This window comes from Emydura macquarii, unplaced genomic scaffold (assembly GCF_026122565.2).
Source record: "Emydura macquarii macquarii isolate MOO-44397 ecotype Brisbane River unplaced genomic scaffold, CSIRO-AGI_Emac_v2 contig_1790, whole genome shotgun sequence".
In the NCBI taxonomy this organism is placed as follows: domain Eukaryota; kingdom Metazoa; phylum Chordata; order Testudines; family Chelidae; genus Emydura; species Emydura macquarii.
The window spans coordinates 5,387,077-5,401,834 of NW_027131927.1; the positions used below are offsets into that span (position 1 = coordinate 5,387,077).

Below are 14,758 nucleotides of genomic sequence, written 5' to 3' on the forward strand. Positions count from 1 at the left end.
ATGTAACGGGTCACTTCCCAGCGTGTGGAAGTCAGTATTGGCTCCAGTGGAGCTACGGCCATTTATGCCGGCTGGGCTGTGGTTCCTCCATATGTGACTCGCAGAGCTGGTGACCGCAGTGCTGTGCATTTCTGCAGCACTTGCCACAGGGGATCTCCCAGCCCGTCACCTACATTTGTGAATTAAGCCTCCTGACCCTCCGAGAGGCTGACGTACAATCTTCTCCCCATTGTACTGATGGGAAAACAGAGGCACACAGCAAAGCCGTGATTTGCCCAAAGCTCAAGAGTGAGTCAGTGGCGGGGACAGGCCTAGAACCGAGGCATCCTGACTCCCAGCTGCTTGCTTTGAACACAAAACCACACTCTCTTCTCAGCCCCAGGATAATAAAGCCCAGGGATTTTGGCTCCCAGTCCTTCCTGCTCTAACCACTAGACCCCACTCCCCTCCCAGACTCAGGAATAGAACCCATGAGTCCTCGTTCCCAAGACTGCGCGCGAAGCTCAAAATCATCCAAACACCATTAGCCCAAAGTCATTGATTGCTCTAGATGCCAGTGCCTGGTATGCCTGGCTTCCATGCTGGATTCCACTGCACCCCAGCTACCCACCTCCCCTTCATTTGGAGGTGCTCCAACCCACTGCTGACCATGGGCTGCTCCAAACTCCCGTTCCCACGTCAGCCCAAGCTCCGTGGCAGCTTAGGACTAACAGGAGGCAGAATAACAAGCCCGCAGAGGCAGCAGTTAACAGACCCCACCCCGAAACACACAGTTTAACCTACCATGCACCCAAGCAATATGGAGAGCACCGGTGTGAACAGCAGGCAGGGCAGCAAGATCTCTGCTCAGGGAAATGGGCCCAGCTGCACAAGAGAGTTCGGAAGCACAAACAGAAGCGCTCCCTCAAGCAGCAGCGAGGCGCCACCAGCAAGGCAGAATGACCCACAACTGCCTTTATTTGAGGTTTCCAGCGTGAAATGAATGATTTTGACCATAGGGGGAGCAGGCGACCCTGCTGCGTGCTTTGGAGACGCTTGGGGCGCTTTACAAATGGATAGCAGCCCCCGCCCTCTGCCATTTCACAGCTAGGGACACCCAGGCACTGAGAGTTGGAGGGACAGTCTCTTACAGTCACATGGCGAGGCAGAAGCAAAACTGGGGAGTAGGAAGCCAGGACTCCAGGCTCGTATCCCCTGCTCTAACCACTAGACCCTCAACTCCCCTCCCAGAGTTGGAAACAGATCCCAGGGGTCCTGACTCCCAGCCAACCTCCCCCCCCCCATCTATCCACTAGACCTCACTCCCCTCCCACAGCCAGGAATAGAACCTAGGAGTCCTGACACCACATTCTCCTGCTCTAACCACTAGACCATGCTGCATTCTGTCCAAAGCTCTACATCTTTGTACAGACAAGCCTAGAGGCAGATTCTCTTCTCTCCTCGTGCAGGTGGGATGCTCGCAGGGCTGGCTCTTGCCATCCTCCCAACGCACAGCAGGATGGCTTCTCTGCAGCCTTCGATTTCTGGCTCTCCCTGTCCCCTCGTTAATGGCGCATTTCACAGCATGGTTCTCAGCTAAGAGCCCAGGCGGGAGGGAGGGAAGCAAACGCCTTCCCTCACTTCCTCCTGCCCAGGAAGATGGCTGTTTTCAGCACCTTGGGGACATGGCGGATGGTGAGTGACACCCGGGTTCCCCGGCACAGCTCGTCCCCGAGCGCCGTGCCACAGGCCATCACATTGGCCACTTTCTCTGTGACGGTGTCAGAGATGGCAGGTCGTATCCCGTGCAGGTAATGGATGTACATGTCCTCCCGCAGGACCAGGAGGCTGCGCGGCTCCAGCAGCAGGGACAGAAAGTGGCGCTGCTCCTCCGTCTGGGGCTCGGGGACCTGGGAAGGGATAGCAGTGCACGTTCAGAACGGTACCTGGCTCTTCTTCAGCTGCTTCCACGGGAAGATCTCAAAGCACCTGACGGATGTTCACTGGTTAAGCCACACACGCCCTGGACATTGACAGCACCACCCCCATTTTCCAGATGGGGAAACAGGCACAGACAGGGCTTGCCTGAGACCATACAGTGAGTCAGCAGCAGGACTTAGAAGTAGAACCCAGGAGTCCTGATCTCAGCCTCCCCCAGCTCTAACCACTAGACCCCAATCTCCTCTCAGAGCTGGGAACAGAGAAGTCCTGAATCTCAGTCCTCCTGCCCCCATATATTTTAACTACTACTCCTCACTCCCCACCCAGAGCTGGGGATAGAACCCAGGAGACCTGACAAAGCCTGTAACTGCATCATCCACACACTGTATGGCAGAGAAGGAGAAGGTATGTGTGTGTGTGGACTGCTGTAGCGATTTGTTAAAGCACTACAAAATCTGTGTGCAGACCAGCCCTGCTCTGGCTTCGCTTTCTGCACGTCAGGGATCCCATCGAAGAGAACCGGAGTGTGATTATTTGTTTCGCAGCAGCACCTCAGGCAGAGATTTTTAAAGTTGCCCGAGAAACCTGGATCTCAGTATAAAATGAACAGGAACATATTAGCCCAATCTGCCAATCAGAGATCAGGCTCCATTGCGCTAGGCGCTGTACATACAGAATGAAAAGACAGTCCCTGTCTATCTAAGGCACTTAGCTGGTGCCCATCACTGTAGAATCTGACCACCTCACACTATGAAATGGATTTACACTCACAACCCTATATAGGGCAGGGCAGTTCTACTGGGGGCAGGGGCTGCCTTTTTGTTCCGTGTTGTACAGCACAATGGGGTTTCCTGGTCCATGACTGAGGCTCCTAGGCGCTACTGTAAGACAAGTAATACCTCCGCATTACAGAACTGAGGCCCAGAGAGGCTAAGTGACTTGCCCAAGGTCACAAAGGATGGCTCTAGCAGAGCAAGGCATCAAAGTCTCCCAAATCCCAGGCTAGCTCCATAACCACAGGGCCATCCTTCCTCTCTGCTCCCAGGGAGTCAGGCTTGTGTGTAGGCCTCTACAGGATCAGGGCCTAACTAATGACAAATGAGAAACAGAGAAGCTGAGTACACTCGAAGTACAAACAAACAGAGAAATCTCGTTATTTTCCCAGCTCCCTTTCAGACGCGCGGATCTTAGGGGCCAGTTGAAACCTCTTCAGGCACATCTGAATGGGACTTGTAAGTGGAGCCAGGTGAATGTTTCAGACAAATAGCAATTTTGGTTGCTCCGAAACTATTTTCAAGTTTGTCGTGGGTAGTTTTGGCCATACATAAAATTGGGGCTGGGCTTGTGGGGAAGATGGCGAAAAAGGCAGCGCTGCCACCGCAACGTCCCTGTGGGTGGTTACAGCACCCACCTGGCAAGTAGTTGAGCCAGGTTCAAACTCCTGCTCAGGAACAAACCCCCGAAAACCTTTTTGATTCACCTACAAAGTCTGGAAAACTCCAGATTCTGTTTGACCCAAACCGAATTGTTTTACGATTTTTCAGAACTGCCACCAAACCAAAGAGAAAAACAAACAAACCACACCCGGCTCTATTTGCAATTCCTTCCGTGCTCACCTGCTCCCCGTCCGCCTGCTCCTCCCTGCTGACGGGATGGTAGAAGTCCAGCAGCGTGTGAGACCCCAGGCTGACGGTAGTGACCGTGGGGAAGTACAGAGGTCCATCCTCATGAGGCTGAAAGCGAGAGAGCGCCAGGTTGTCTACACAGCAAAGACGTGGGTACCAACTCATCCCACGCTGGCCCTCCTGCAGAGCAGATACCTCTCTGAAACGGCCGCCCTTCATAGCCAGCGCTTGTGGCAAAGCCAGGAGCGTGCACAGGGCTGTATGTGCCATGGGGTGGCCAAACCACGGCTGGCGAGCCGCCTGCAGCTCTTTTACAGTTAAAATGTGGCTCACAGAGCCCCCCATGGCCCGCCCACATTCTCCGCCTACCAGACTGAGGCGAGGAAGCTGCCAAGGCTTGGGGCTTCAGCAGGAGATACCCCTCCCCGCAGGGCAGAAGCCCCTAGCCCCAATCCTTGAATTTCTGACGATTGTCATATGTGGCTCGGAGGGGCACCCCTGCACTAGGTTCTCATGTTGCTGGTGCTCATGCTCCATGCCCAAGACAGAAACACAGCTGTGGAAGCAATCTGCTCTCTTGAAGCAAAGTTGGAGCTATCAAAAGGTGTTGGAGTAAGAGAGGACATTGGTAGCCAAGAGTCCTGACACACAGCTCCCGCCAGGTCTAACCACTAGACCTCACTCCCCTCCCAGGATAGAACCCAGGAGCCCTGCTTCTAGGCCCCCCTGCACTAGCCACTAGACCCCACTCCCCTCCGAGCTGGTGGGAGTCCTGATTTCCAGCCTCCACCCCTGCTCTAACCACTAGACCCCACTCCCCTCCCACAGCAGAAGATAGAGCCAGGGGTCCTGACCCTCCTCCCCCCCCCCGTGCACTAACCACCAGGTAACACTGCCGTTCACCACACTCCTGGGAAAACCTAGTCTTGGCTATCTAGTCTCCACCCCTCTGAAATCGTTGGCCATCAGGACCTGCCAGTACTCCATTACAGTCAAAAATGTCCCCATAGGCACGCCTCTCATCAGGTCAAAGCCTGGGTTAGCTCCTCCTCCTTTGCTACCTGAGGTTGAGTAACACGGCTGGCACGCGGATGGTTACCATAATCCCCTGCCCGGGGAGGTACTCGTTCACCAGCACGTGGTTCGCCAGCTTCCCTCCAAACGCGCCGAGGAAGGAGATCTTCTCGGCATAGCTCTGCAGCCAGGCGGGCAGCTTCTCCAGTACCATCCCCTTGGGGTGGGGCAGTCCTCCTGGGAGGCAGAGAATAAAGGGAGGAGCTGCAGCTGGATGAGATCCATCAGGTCCCATCTCACCCACAGCGCTGGCTGAAAAGCACCATACAAGTGTGAGGGGACATCACCACCCACCCCACTGGGCTGGATCACCCCCATGGGCCATCCTCCATGGCTTTAGCCAGCCTCCTTTTAAGCATCCCAAGCATTTCTCCAGCCCCACAGATCTCCCTTCCCTTTAGTTCTACCAACAGCCCCAGTGCCACCCTAAACAATCCCTCTTCCTCCTTCGTAACTGCAATAAGAAAATCCCTACCTCCCTAGATCAGCTGATCTCAAAGCGCTTTACAATGGAGGCTGGTAGCATGATCCCCATCTCGCAGATGGGGAAACTGAGGCAAGAGAGGCAAAGTGACTTGCCCAAGGTCATGAAGCATGCCAGTCGCAGAGCCGGGAATAGAACCCAGGTGTCTCGAGTCCCCACTTAGTGCTCTATCCTCTAGGCCACACTGCTTTCCTCTCTTGGTTGTCACTCAGGCGCATTAGCCCCTGGATCATTTTTACTGCTGTCCTCTGAACTCCCTTCCAGTTTGTGCCCTGACCTGCATGTAATTTATTAGATGCATTACAGTAGCACATAGGTGCCCCAGTCAAGGACCAGAACCCCACTGCGCTAGGCTCTGTACAAATCCAGAGCAAAAAGACAGTCCCTGCGCCAAGGAGCTGACAATCTAAGTAATATCCCTGGGGCCGGTTACCCCCACTCTGACTCTCAGCTCCCTGGCCCAGTTACATTTGGGAGGTGTCTATGCAGCCACCCCCACCCCCCAATCACCATTTCTTCTTTACTTCCACATCCCACTGCAAACTTCCATGCCATTGGCTACCCTTCAGCCACTGCTGCTTCCCCCTGAGGGCTGCGGTTCATTTCCTACCCCCTCCAGAGAGGCTTTTGCCTGGAAGCTGATTAAACTCTGGACAAGCAGCGGGGCCAATAGGCCAGGATGCAGCCAGAGTCAGCTTTGGAGAACGGCTGATGGAGGAATCTGGGTCCTGGGGTCCCAGGCCTGGAGCTGGGCTAAGCGCCCACCTGTGACTGATCAGCTGCTTCCCAGCTAGTGAGATAAAAGACCCCCAAATAGGGAGAGGCTTCTGCAGGAGACCCCGATCCAGCCACCCCAGCTAGAGGAAAGACCTGACTGGGGATACCCATAGTGCAGACCTCAGCAAAAGCCTGAGACCTTCGGAAGGGTCTGGATTACCACTCTTGACTGATGTCAAACTGTCCTTGTGCAATAAACGTGTCCCTGGGGAAAGGGACTGAAATATTAACACTGCTGGGGAGCTGGCCCGGGGCTTACATGAGAGCGGGGAATCTGAGGCAGGGTCCAGCACCGGGTTTGGGGAGACCTTGCTAAACATGTCAGTTCCTACCTGGTCCCTGGTGCAGTGGGGGTCACCTGGCCCCGATCACCAGTGATGGGGACTGAGAGAACTCACCCCAGTTCTGCAGCTTCCTTCCAGACAGCTGGGTCCACTTGGGCTTTGGGACTGCATAAACCTGGGGGGGGACACACGAAGGGAAGGGCTGAGATGCCGGAAAGCTTTGCTGGAGAGGGGAAGAATATCACGGAGAACCGGTGCGAGAAGCACAAAATATTATTGACATTAGCACTTGGGGACGCCAACTGAACCTCCCACCCTATTGTGCCGAGCACTGCCTAGACAGAGTAAGAGACCATCGCTGCCATACACAGCTTAGCACAATGGGGCTCTGATCTCGGGTGGAACCTCACAGTGCTACCATAACATGTATAATGAAATTACAATCTCCACTGGTCCTACCAGTGGGGGGGGTCACATGGATGCCTGATCTACAAAAGCTGCATCTGTCTTTGCACTGGGAGCCTGGGACCGAGATCGCCATTGCAGAGAAGTGAAGTTAACACACAAAAAGCCCTGCACGTATCTGAATCAGGCAGTAAATTCTTCACTGCAAGAGCAGGGTCCGCCAAGCACTGCACGCGCTTCTCGTGCCATGGAAATAATAAACCCCAATGCAAATCACACATACCTGGCTCAGCAGATAGGCCTCCTCCGACTCAGAGATGAAGTTTGGAATGTAATAGACAGCTGGTGGAGCCTGCAGTTAAAACATAATAATAGCACCACCACCACCGAGCTATTCATCAGTAGATCTCAAAGCACTTTACGAAGGAGATGGGGGGGTCAGTATCATTATCCCCATTTTACAGAAGGGAAACTGAGGCATTGAAAGGGGACATGACTTGCCCAAGATCACCCCCCAGGCCAGTGGCCAAGCCAGGAATAGAAGCCAATCCCCCACAAGTCCTAGTGCAGTGCTCTATCCACGAGGCCATGAGCCTCCCCTGCAAAACTCTGTGCAACGAGTTTACTGGGTCTCAGCAGGACCAGAGCCCCTTACACAAAACCAGCAGTATGATCCATGCTAGTTGCCCTTCCGGTCCCCACTCACCCCAAAAATGTGGACAGAGAAACCAACGGCTGAATGCACCTCGCAGCCTGAACTTCCTTCTAACCCACAGAACAGGCCTCCCTCCAGGGCAAAGCAAGTGAAAAGCTTAACATTACAGTCTATGACAGCAACACCTAGAGGCACCAGCCGAGACCAGGGCCCCCTGGGCACTGCCCAGACACAGAGAAACCAAAACCTGGGCCCCGTTGGATCAGACAGAGAGTCTCTACTCAAAGAACTCTCCGCCTATAGGGACAGGGAGACGATTATCACTCCTGTTGTACAGATGGGGATGTGGAACAGAGAGAGATGAAGCAACTTGCATAGGCCACATAGGGAATCTGTGACAGAGCAGGGAATAGACCCCAGTCCCCAGAGTGCTAGTTTAACACCCTAGTCGCTGACTAGGCCTTCTCAGTGTTACCCCCACCTGTCATCTCTTCAGGCCCAGCCCAGCACCCTCGCCCAAAGGCCACCCTTCCGCTCTTGCCCCACTGCTGGCCTGCCGATACATTTGGAGTTTGTTTTCAGGTCAGTGGCTGTACTGACTCTTCCAACACACCACAATTCTCCCAGGAGTGGGAGGATATCAACAAATCCTTCCCCCACCAACTCCAAGAGACTCTACAACCTCATCCTCAGGGATCTTCCACATGCATCCCAAGATGCACAAACAAGGGAACCCAGGCAGGCCCTTCGTATCCGGCCACGACACCGTCACCGAAGGAATAGCAGGACTCATAGAAACCATCCTCAAACCACTCACCCCAAAACACCAGCTTCCTTCAGAAACTCCGCAACATTAACAACCTCCCGCAGACCACCTCCCTCTACGCCCACATCCCTCACAATGACAGTGTCACTGCCTGCCTCAAACAGCTACAAGACACTGGACAACTCTCAGACATAAATTGCCACTTGCTTTTCTCCTCTATGCTAGGATCTTGCACCAGTGGATGACAACCAGTGGCTAAAACTCCCAGTTATGATCTCTCCCTCCCCAGCTACATTCCCTGCCTGGTTACCTGCTCTACACGAAATGTCTCCAGGGCCAGGGTCTTGGCGCTTGGCTCCTCCATTTCAAAAAAGGGGCTTGCGATGACTGGAAGGTCCAGTCTTCTTGGTCCCACTCCCGTAACTGTTGCAGATGCAGGTAAAGGAAGCAGAGCACTGCTGAACTAGCACAGTGCAGGCTGCAAACAGGAGTAAGACCATCAGGTCTCCAAGCCACAGGGAAAGCACCAACAGGAACGCTTGGCACTCTACAGCAGTGGTTCTCAACCAGGGGTACACGTTCCCCTGAGGGTATGCAGAGGTCTTCCGGGGTTACATCAACTCATCTGGATCAGTGTTCTTCAATCTGAGGGTCATGACCCCTGGTGGGGGGTCCCAGGACAGCTTTAAGGGTATTGCAAGTGCAGGGTCAGCATTGGGGGTGGCAAGCAGGGCCAATGCCTGGGGCCCCACACCACAGGGAGCCCCACGAAGCTAAGTTATACACTTCAGCCCCAGGAGGCAGGGCTCAGGTTTCAGACCCCTGAAAGCAGTACAGTGACCCTGGAAAGGTTGAGAACCATCGATCTACAGCACAGTGGGGTTTAGAAGCGTGAATGGATCAACCCTTGCAATCCCCACTCTGCTTAGGGGCAGGTTTACCCCCACCTTACATACAGGGAAACTGAGGCAGGAAGAGAGGAAGTGATTTGTCCAAGGGTCACGGAGGCAGAGCCATGAACAGAACCAAGAGCCTTTACTCCCAAGCCCCTTGCTCGAACCTCTGAACCCCGCTCCCCCCACGCTGGGAACGGAACCCAGGCGTCCTGGATCCCCTCTCCCCAGCCCGGGACAGAACCCAGGCGCCCTGGCGCCCAGCTCCCCTCCCCCCAGAGATAGAACCCAGGCGTCCTCGCGCCCAGCTCCCCCTCTCCCCAGAGATAGAACCCAGGCGTCCTTGCGCCCAGCTCCCCCTCCCCCCAGAGATAGAACCCAGGCGTCCTGGGCCTAAGGTAGCTCCCGAGTCCCGGCTCGCAAAGCCTCATGGGAAAAGCTCCGCTTGGTGCTGACTGATCCCCAGCCCCGCACCCGAGAAACCACACAGCACAGCCACTTCCGGGACGTGCCTCTTGATCGACGTCCCCTCCGCCCAATGAGAATCCACCTCTGAACCAATCAGCGAGGGGGGAATTCAGCTCTTGCAAAAGGAGGGGCCGAGTTCAGCCAATGGGCTGGGAGCGGAGGCGGGTCTTGAGAGCGCCAGGGTTCTAGCGTTAGCAGCCGCAGGTGTGTCAGCCCCCCCCACTCGGGCGGTGAGCGCCGCCGGGGGAGGTCGGAGGGGGGGCCGCTGTGCTGCTGGCAGCCCGCCCATCCCCGTGGCCTCCCGCCGCTCGGGTACGGCGGCAGCACAGGGCCAACTCCCGCAGCGCAGCCCCCGGGCCGTCCCCGCCCCTTTCCCCGGGAGCTTCTCCTGGGCAGTCAGCCCTGCTCTGTGTGCCTGTTCCCCCTGCCATTGTCTCCTGTTCTCCACATCCATGCCAGGGGCTTGTGTGACCCCCATTTTTGTCTGCCTCCCATACTAGGGTCCCAATATCCCCCTGGCCAGGGGTTCTGTGCCCCCCATTCCCTCCTCCCATAACAAGATTCCCCATTCTCCCCCCATGCCAGCAGCTCTGTGTGCAGGGGCTGTGTGCGCCCCCCATTCCCTCCTCTCCCCACCCCATCATCACTCTTCTTTCTGCCTGAGTGATAAGTCATTCAGGGTGTCAGCTCCACCGGGGGAATAGACAAGAGCCAGTCGTTGTGCTGCAAGGCATGAATAGCTGCGATCCACAGCCAGCTGCTGCAGAGGTGCTTGAAGCTGTGGCTGTGCCTAACTGACAATAGGGTGCCGTGTCCCCTCCACTTCCCCCCAAATCAATGGAATTCTGCTCACGGGTGCCTCGAACAATCCCTGAAACCTTATGGCGATCAGCTGCAGCGTTCCAAAGGTACAGTGTTACAGACGGACAGAAAAATGCCATTGAGTTGCAGTTAAGGCCTCACTTCCAAAGAGGCTGTGATGGGAAGGACGGGAGCAACCCAAGGGCTTGGAGGCAGGGCTGGAGGTTGGAAAGAGCTATTAAGTCCATACTCGAGAAGGTGGCATTTTAAGCCTCAACTGAGAATCTCAGATTTCATTGGGTTTTTTTAAAGTTAATTTTCTAGCCTTCGTGGCTATAGAGAAAAACATGATTCTAAAAGCTCAGCCTCCCAAGGCAAAGAAAAACACCAACATTTATTGTTTTCTTAAAAGTTCATGATTTTTAAGCTAATCGGGTTTTTTTTTTTAGACCCAACTTGTGATTTTTAAATGCTCGAGGCTGGCGCCGCCATGGATGCTGCAGAGGTGTGCGTGGCTTTAGTTTTAAAGGCCCCAGCTGCTGCAAGATGCCACCTTCCCTCTCGTCCGCTCCTGCTGTTACTTTCAAAGATGAGCTGATGGGCTGGGGAGGGGACAGAGGCGCGCCAAGAGGAGTGGAAGCCAGAGGCCTTCTACACAATGCACATAGAAACACTCTTTATTAATGACAGATAAGCAAGAGGCATATTGATTTCTTTTCATGCGGAGTTTTCCAGAGATCCTGGATGGAAGGGAAAAGGAACGAGGCATGCAAAGTTAACGGTGAGATCACTGGCGGGAGTAACAAGCCACTCGCTAAATAATTTACAAGGAGAATGGTTACAAATTTTAAAAATAGTGTTAAAGAAACTCCATCCGACGTGATTTCTATTATACAAACACGGAGGCGATGGCGCGGACCCTCTCAGCCGGAGTGGGGCAAAGTCAGCATTTTGACCGTGGTACCCAACGATGGTTAGCATTGGAAATGCAGGCCCGGCTGGGGTGACTCGAGGTCTGGATTAAATGGGGGAAGGCCCAAGATACCCCCTCGTGACCAGGGCAAAGCTGAGCAATTGCAGGTTTTTTTATTGCTAGTAAAAAGAAAATGAGAAGAGGTGGGTCTTTTTATCGGGTTAGAGAGGAAGCTAAGAGGATGAGGCTATGGTGTGTTTAGTGCTGATGGGGATGGAGGGACATGCCGTGGGCAGCTTGAGGGGCCAGCCCTGGCTTCCTCTTCCCTTGCCCAATGCTCCTTTCCCAGTGTCAGGAATAGAACCCAGGTGTCCTGGCTTTTCCCAGTTCTCTCAAAATGCAACAGAAGGAGGTGGAGGAAGGCTGGAGGATGTGGAGATGGCGGTTAGAAATCTGACCTGGTGCACAAGCGGCTGTTCCATTTGGGGGTGTTTAAAGTACACTGGGCCTGGCTCCTTTTCACCGCTTGGTAATGCTCTGTGCTTCCACGAGGAGCTGCTGCCCTGACCGTCTCAAAGCCTTTTCATTATGCAAGCTTCATGACCCCTCAAGTGAGGTGGGTCAATATCCTCATCCCCATTTTGTAGATGGCACACAGGCACAGGGACTTTGCCCATAGGGAGTCAGTGGCAGAGCTAGGAAGAAAATCCAGGAGTCCCCCTCCTATAAACAAAGCCATACTCCTTCCCAATACCAGGAACAGAACCCAGGAGTCCTGGCCTCCCTTGCCCGATGCTCCTTTCCTAATGCCAGGAACAGAACCCAGGCATCTGGCCTTCCTTTTCCCTTGCCCTTCCTAGTCCCAGGATTAGAACCCAGGCTTCCCAAATTCTAACCACTGAACCAGACTGCCTCTGCTTACTAACGGGACACCCCAGGGAAAGCAGGTTCGCAGTCATTTTCTCCCGCTTGCCTAGTTTGTGACATTAGGGGACATGGCAGCAGTGGTGGAGGAGGGAGGGAAGGAGGGTTAAGGATGAATGGATAGATCAAAGAACAGAGGGAAAGGATGGATGGAGGGATCCAAGGACAGAGGGAGATGGAGGGATAAATTCTATGCAGCTGTTTCTGGTTTCTAGCAGTCCCCTCCCAACTATACGTATAATACCTCTCCTCCAACAAGAGCAGAGCTCAGCGACTCAGACAGGGAGCACGACGACATTCTCAAAAGCAGCCTCTAACCCAACAGATGCTCAGAGGCTGTCGACAACATCCCAAACACCTCCGGCTTTCCAGCAATCCCGAGACTTAGCCTACCTACAAACACCCCTTTCACCAGACTGGACCAGCTAATGCAATACAACTCCCCTCTCGTGTGGACACTCTTATACCAGGATCAGAGTGCTTATACCAGGGTAGCTATTCCCATATGGGAAGGGGAATAAACTATCCCAGTACGAGGCACCTTTATCCTGGTAGGACAGCATCCACACCTCCAAACCGCATGACTGTACTGGATAAAAGCTGTGTACACCTAGTGGTAAGTTCTATTTACCAAGAGAAGGGCTGTCAAAGGAGAGAGTTAGTAATTAGGCACCCCTTACACCAGTTCAACACACAGATTTTGTCCTGGTACAACCAAGTGGGTTAGGTGTGATTTGTTTTTTGTTTTTTTTTACTGATACCGTTACACCGATACAACCCCTGTGTAGGTTTAGTTATACCAGGGTAAAGGTGCCTTGTAGCTGGTATAGCTACTTCCCCTTCCTGCATGCTATACTGGTATAAGCGTATTCATACCAGTATAACTTCACTAGGGAGGCTGTACTGCTTTAACTGGGATAACTTTTGTGTTTAGACAAGACCTTCAGCTTAGGGGGGACATCAACAAGCCATCTCCCGTTCTTCCACGGCTAATTTTTCTTTTAAAATAGTTATTAAGGGTAATTTCTTTCAAAAATATACTTTTTTTTTCCCTAAACAGCTTGAAAGGAAAAAAGCCCAGTGGGTTTGCCTGCAGATAAAGAGTGATCGCACAGAAGGCAGCGAATCAATGAGAATGAAAGAGGGACGGAGACACACCAGGCAACCCGCTGTGTTAAGAGACCCTAACCCGTTAAATTCCCTCTGAATGTATCGGGGACAACCTGCTCCAACCTTTGAACCCAAAGGATGCCAGTTGGTCCTTTGAGTGATTGTGTTTTAGGATTCTGAATAAGGGCTAATCTACCTTAGAATTACACTCATGCACTGATTTCCTCCATGGTGACTGCAAACGGGGCGTGGCAGAGTGAATGCTCGGGGGACAGGGGCTTTCTCAGAAGGGAGCATGCACTGGTGCGTCTTCCCAAATCTCACTGCTCTTTAAGGCCTAACTCAAGACCTGTTTCTATTAGCCAGATCTCCTCCCTGGAAGGAACCGAGCAATCTAACAGCCTTGATCCTGGATGGCGAGCACTACAATCCCCAGACAAAAAGGCGGCATGAGATGGGGCATTGCTTCCACGCTCGGAATGTTATAACCTGACCCTGTCCACGCTGCCCCACATGCTACAGAGATGCAGAGAGAGGCCAGGTTAGATTAAGTTTCATTGGGAAGCAACACAGGGCCAGATTCAGGTGATGCTGGATCAGTCTCACCCCGAGGGTCAGGCTCCGAGCAATCAAAACGCAGAGGGAAAGCTGTGCCAAAGACGCTTGGTGTTGTTGCCACTGCGCCCCGGAGGAGGGCGGGGGGGAGAAATCAGAGGGGAGCCCATGTCACGTCTACCCGGGGTGGGGGTGCATACGCGTGGGGGGTTAGTGCAGCCTTTCTCGCGGACTACGGGGGGGGAGAGGGCGACGTTCAATGGTACCAAGGCACTGGGGTTCACTAGAACTGCGACCGGGGGAGAGATGAGAGCCCAACGGGGGGAGCAGTCTTTGATTCGGTTAGTTGGAGAGCGGAGGACAGAGCGAGGACAGGAGAGGAGAACACAGAGGCCTTAGGACTGCATCTCCGCACGCAGCATCCAGGGGAACCAGCAGCAGAAGAGTAATCTGAAAGAGATGAGACAGAGGAAAGCGCTCGCCTGGCAGCTTGGAGCAGGAAACTGGCAGCAAGGGGAGAGGAAATGAGAAGGAAGCGTATCAGCTCTTTGGGGTAGGGACTGTCTTTCTGTTCTGTGTTTGTACAGCGCCTAGCACCACAGAATCATGGTCCAAGAGTAGGGCTCCCAGGAGCTACCGTAATATTCCTGATAGCAACACAACTGTACAGCATCTGCACCATTGGCTCCAGGGCCATGATTGGGGGCTCCTAGGCATTACCATAATACACCTAATAGCAAAAGAAATGTACAGCAGTGAGCACAGTGGGGTCCTGCTCCATGATTAGAGCATCTAGGTAATACCATAATACACCTAATAGCAATAACATGTACAACACCTGGCACAATAGGGTCCCCTGCCAAGCTGAGATGGGATGGGTTCCTTGTCTGTGTCTGGGATTTGGTCATTCACATAATAAACCCAGTGACACACTGTACCTCAAAACAGCACCCTGCAAATTCCACATTCATCATGGGCGTGTGGTTGTGATTTTGCCTACAAAGCATGCCTTGTACGGTACCATACAAAAGGTCATTATCTGCTGAAACTCACGGTTCTGTCGAAAGACATGTCTCATTGTTTATGAAGTTGTGCGATTTTGCT

The 14,758-nt window shown here is 53.6% G+C and overlaps 2 protein-coding genes across 2 annotated transcripts in view; both read right to left on the reverse strand.

Moving 5' to 3' along the window:
* Positions 1–276: 276 nt before the first annotated feature.
* ALKBH6 (alkB homolog 6) lies at positions 277–9,069 on the reverse strand. The gene is made up of 6 exons (XM_067557316.1): positions 8,301–9,069; positions 6,853–6,921; positions 6,279–6,339; positions 4,645–4,796; positions 3,537–3,653; positions 277–1,889 (listed from the first exon to the last, which is right to left on the reverse strand). The coding sequence occupies exons 1-6, from the start codon at positions 8,352–8,354 to the stop codon at positions 1,617–1,619; spliced, it is 726 nt and encodes a 241-aa protein (XP_067413417.1). The 5' UTR covers positions 8,355–9,069; the 3' UTR covers positions 277–1,616.
* A 1,744-nt stretch (positions 9,070–10,813) lies between these two features.
* The window catches only part of CLIP3 (CAP-Gly domain containing linker protein 3), a 28,209-nt gene continuing 24,264 nt past the window's right edge, over positions 10,814–14,758 (reverse strand). The window contains exon 14 of the mRNA XM_067556777.1: positions 10,814–14,104. Within this exon, the coding sequence (XP_067412878.1) occupies positions 14,050–14,104 (55 nt within the window). The 3' untranslated portion in view covers positions 10,814–14,049. The remainder of the gene's footprint in view (positions 14,105–14,758) is intronic.

What these genes read in the sequence shown, in the direction of transcription:
- ALKBH6 (XM_067557316.1), bottom strand. Translation starts at nt 8,354, where the DNA reads ATGGAGGAGCCAAGCGCCAAGACCCTGGCCCTGGAGACATTTCGTGTA. An exon ending in AGACATTTCGTGTAGAGCAG is followed by an intron (nt 6,922 to 8,300) that starts GTAACCAGGCAG and finishes TTTTAACTGCAG; the next exon opens with GCTCCACCAGCTGTCTATTA. An exon ending in AGGCCTATCTGCTGAGCCAG is followed by an intron (nt 6,340 to 6,852) that starts GTATGTGTGATT and finishes GTCCCCCCCCAG; the next exon opens with GTTTATGCAGTCCCAAAGCC.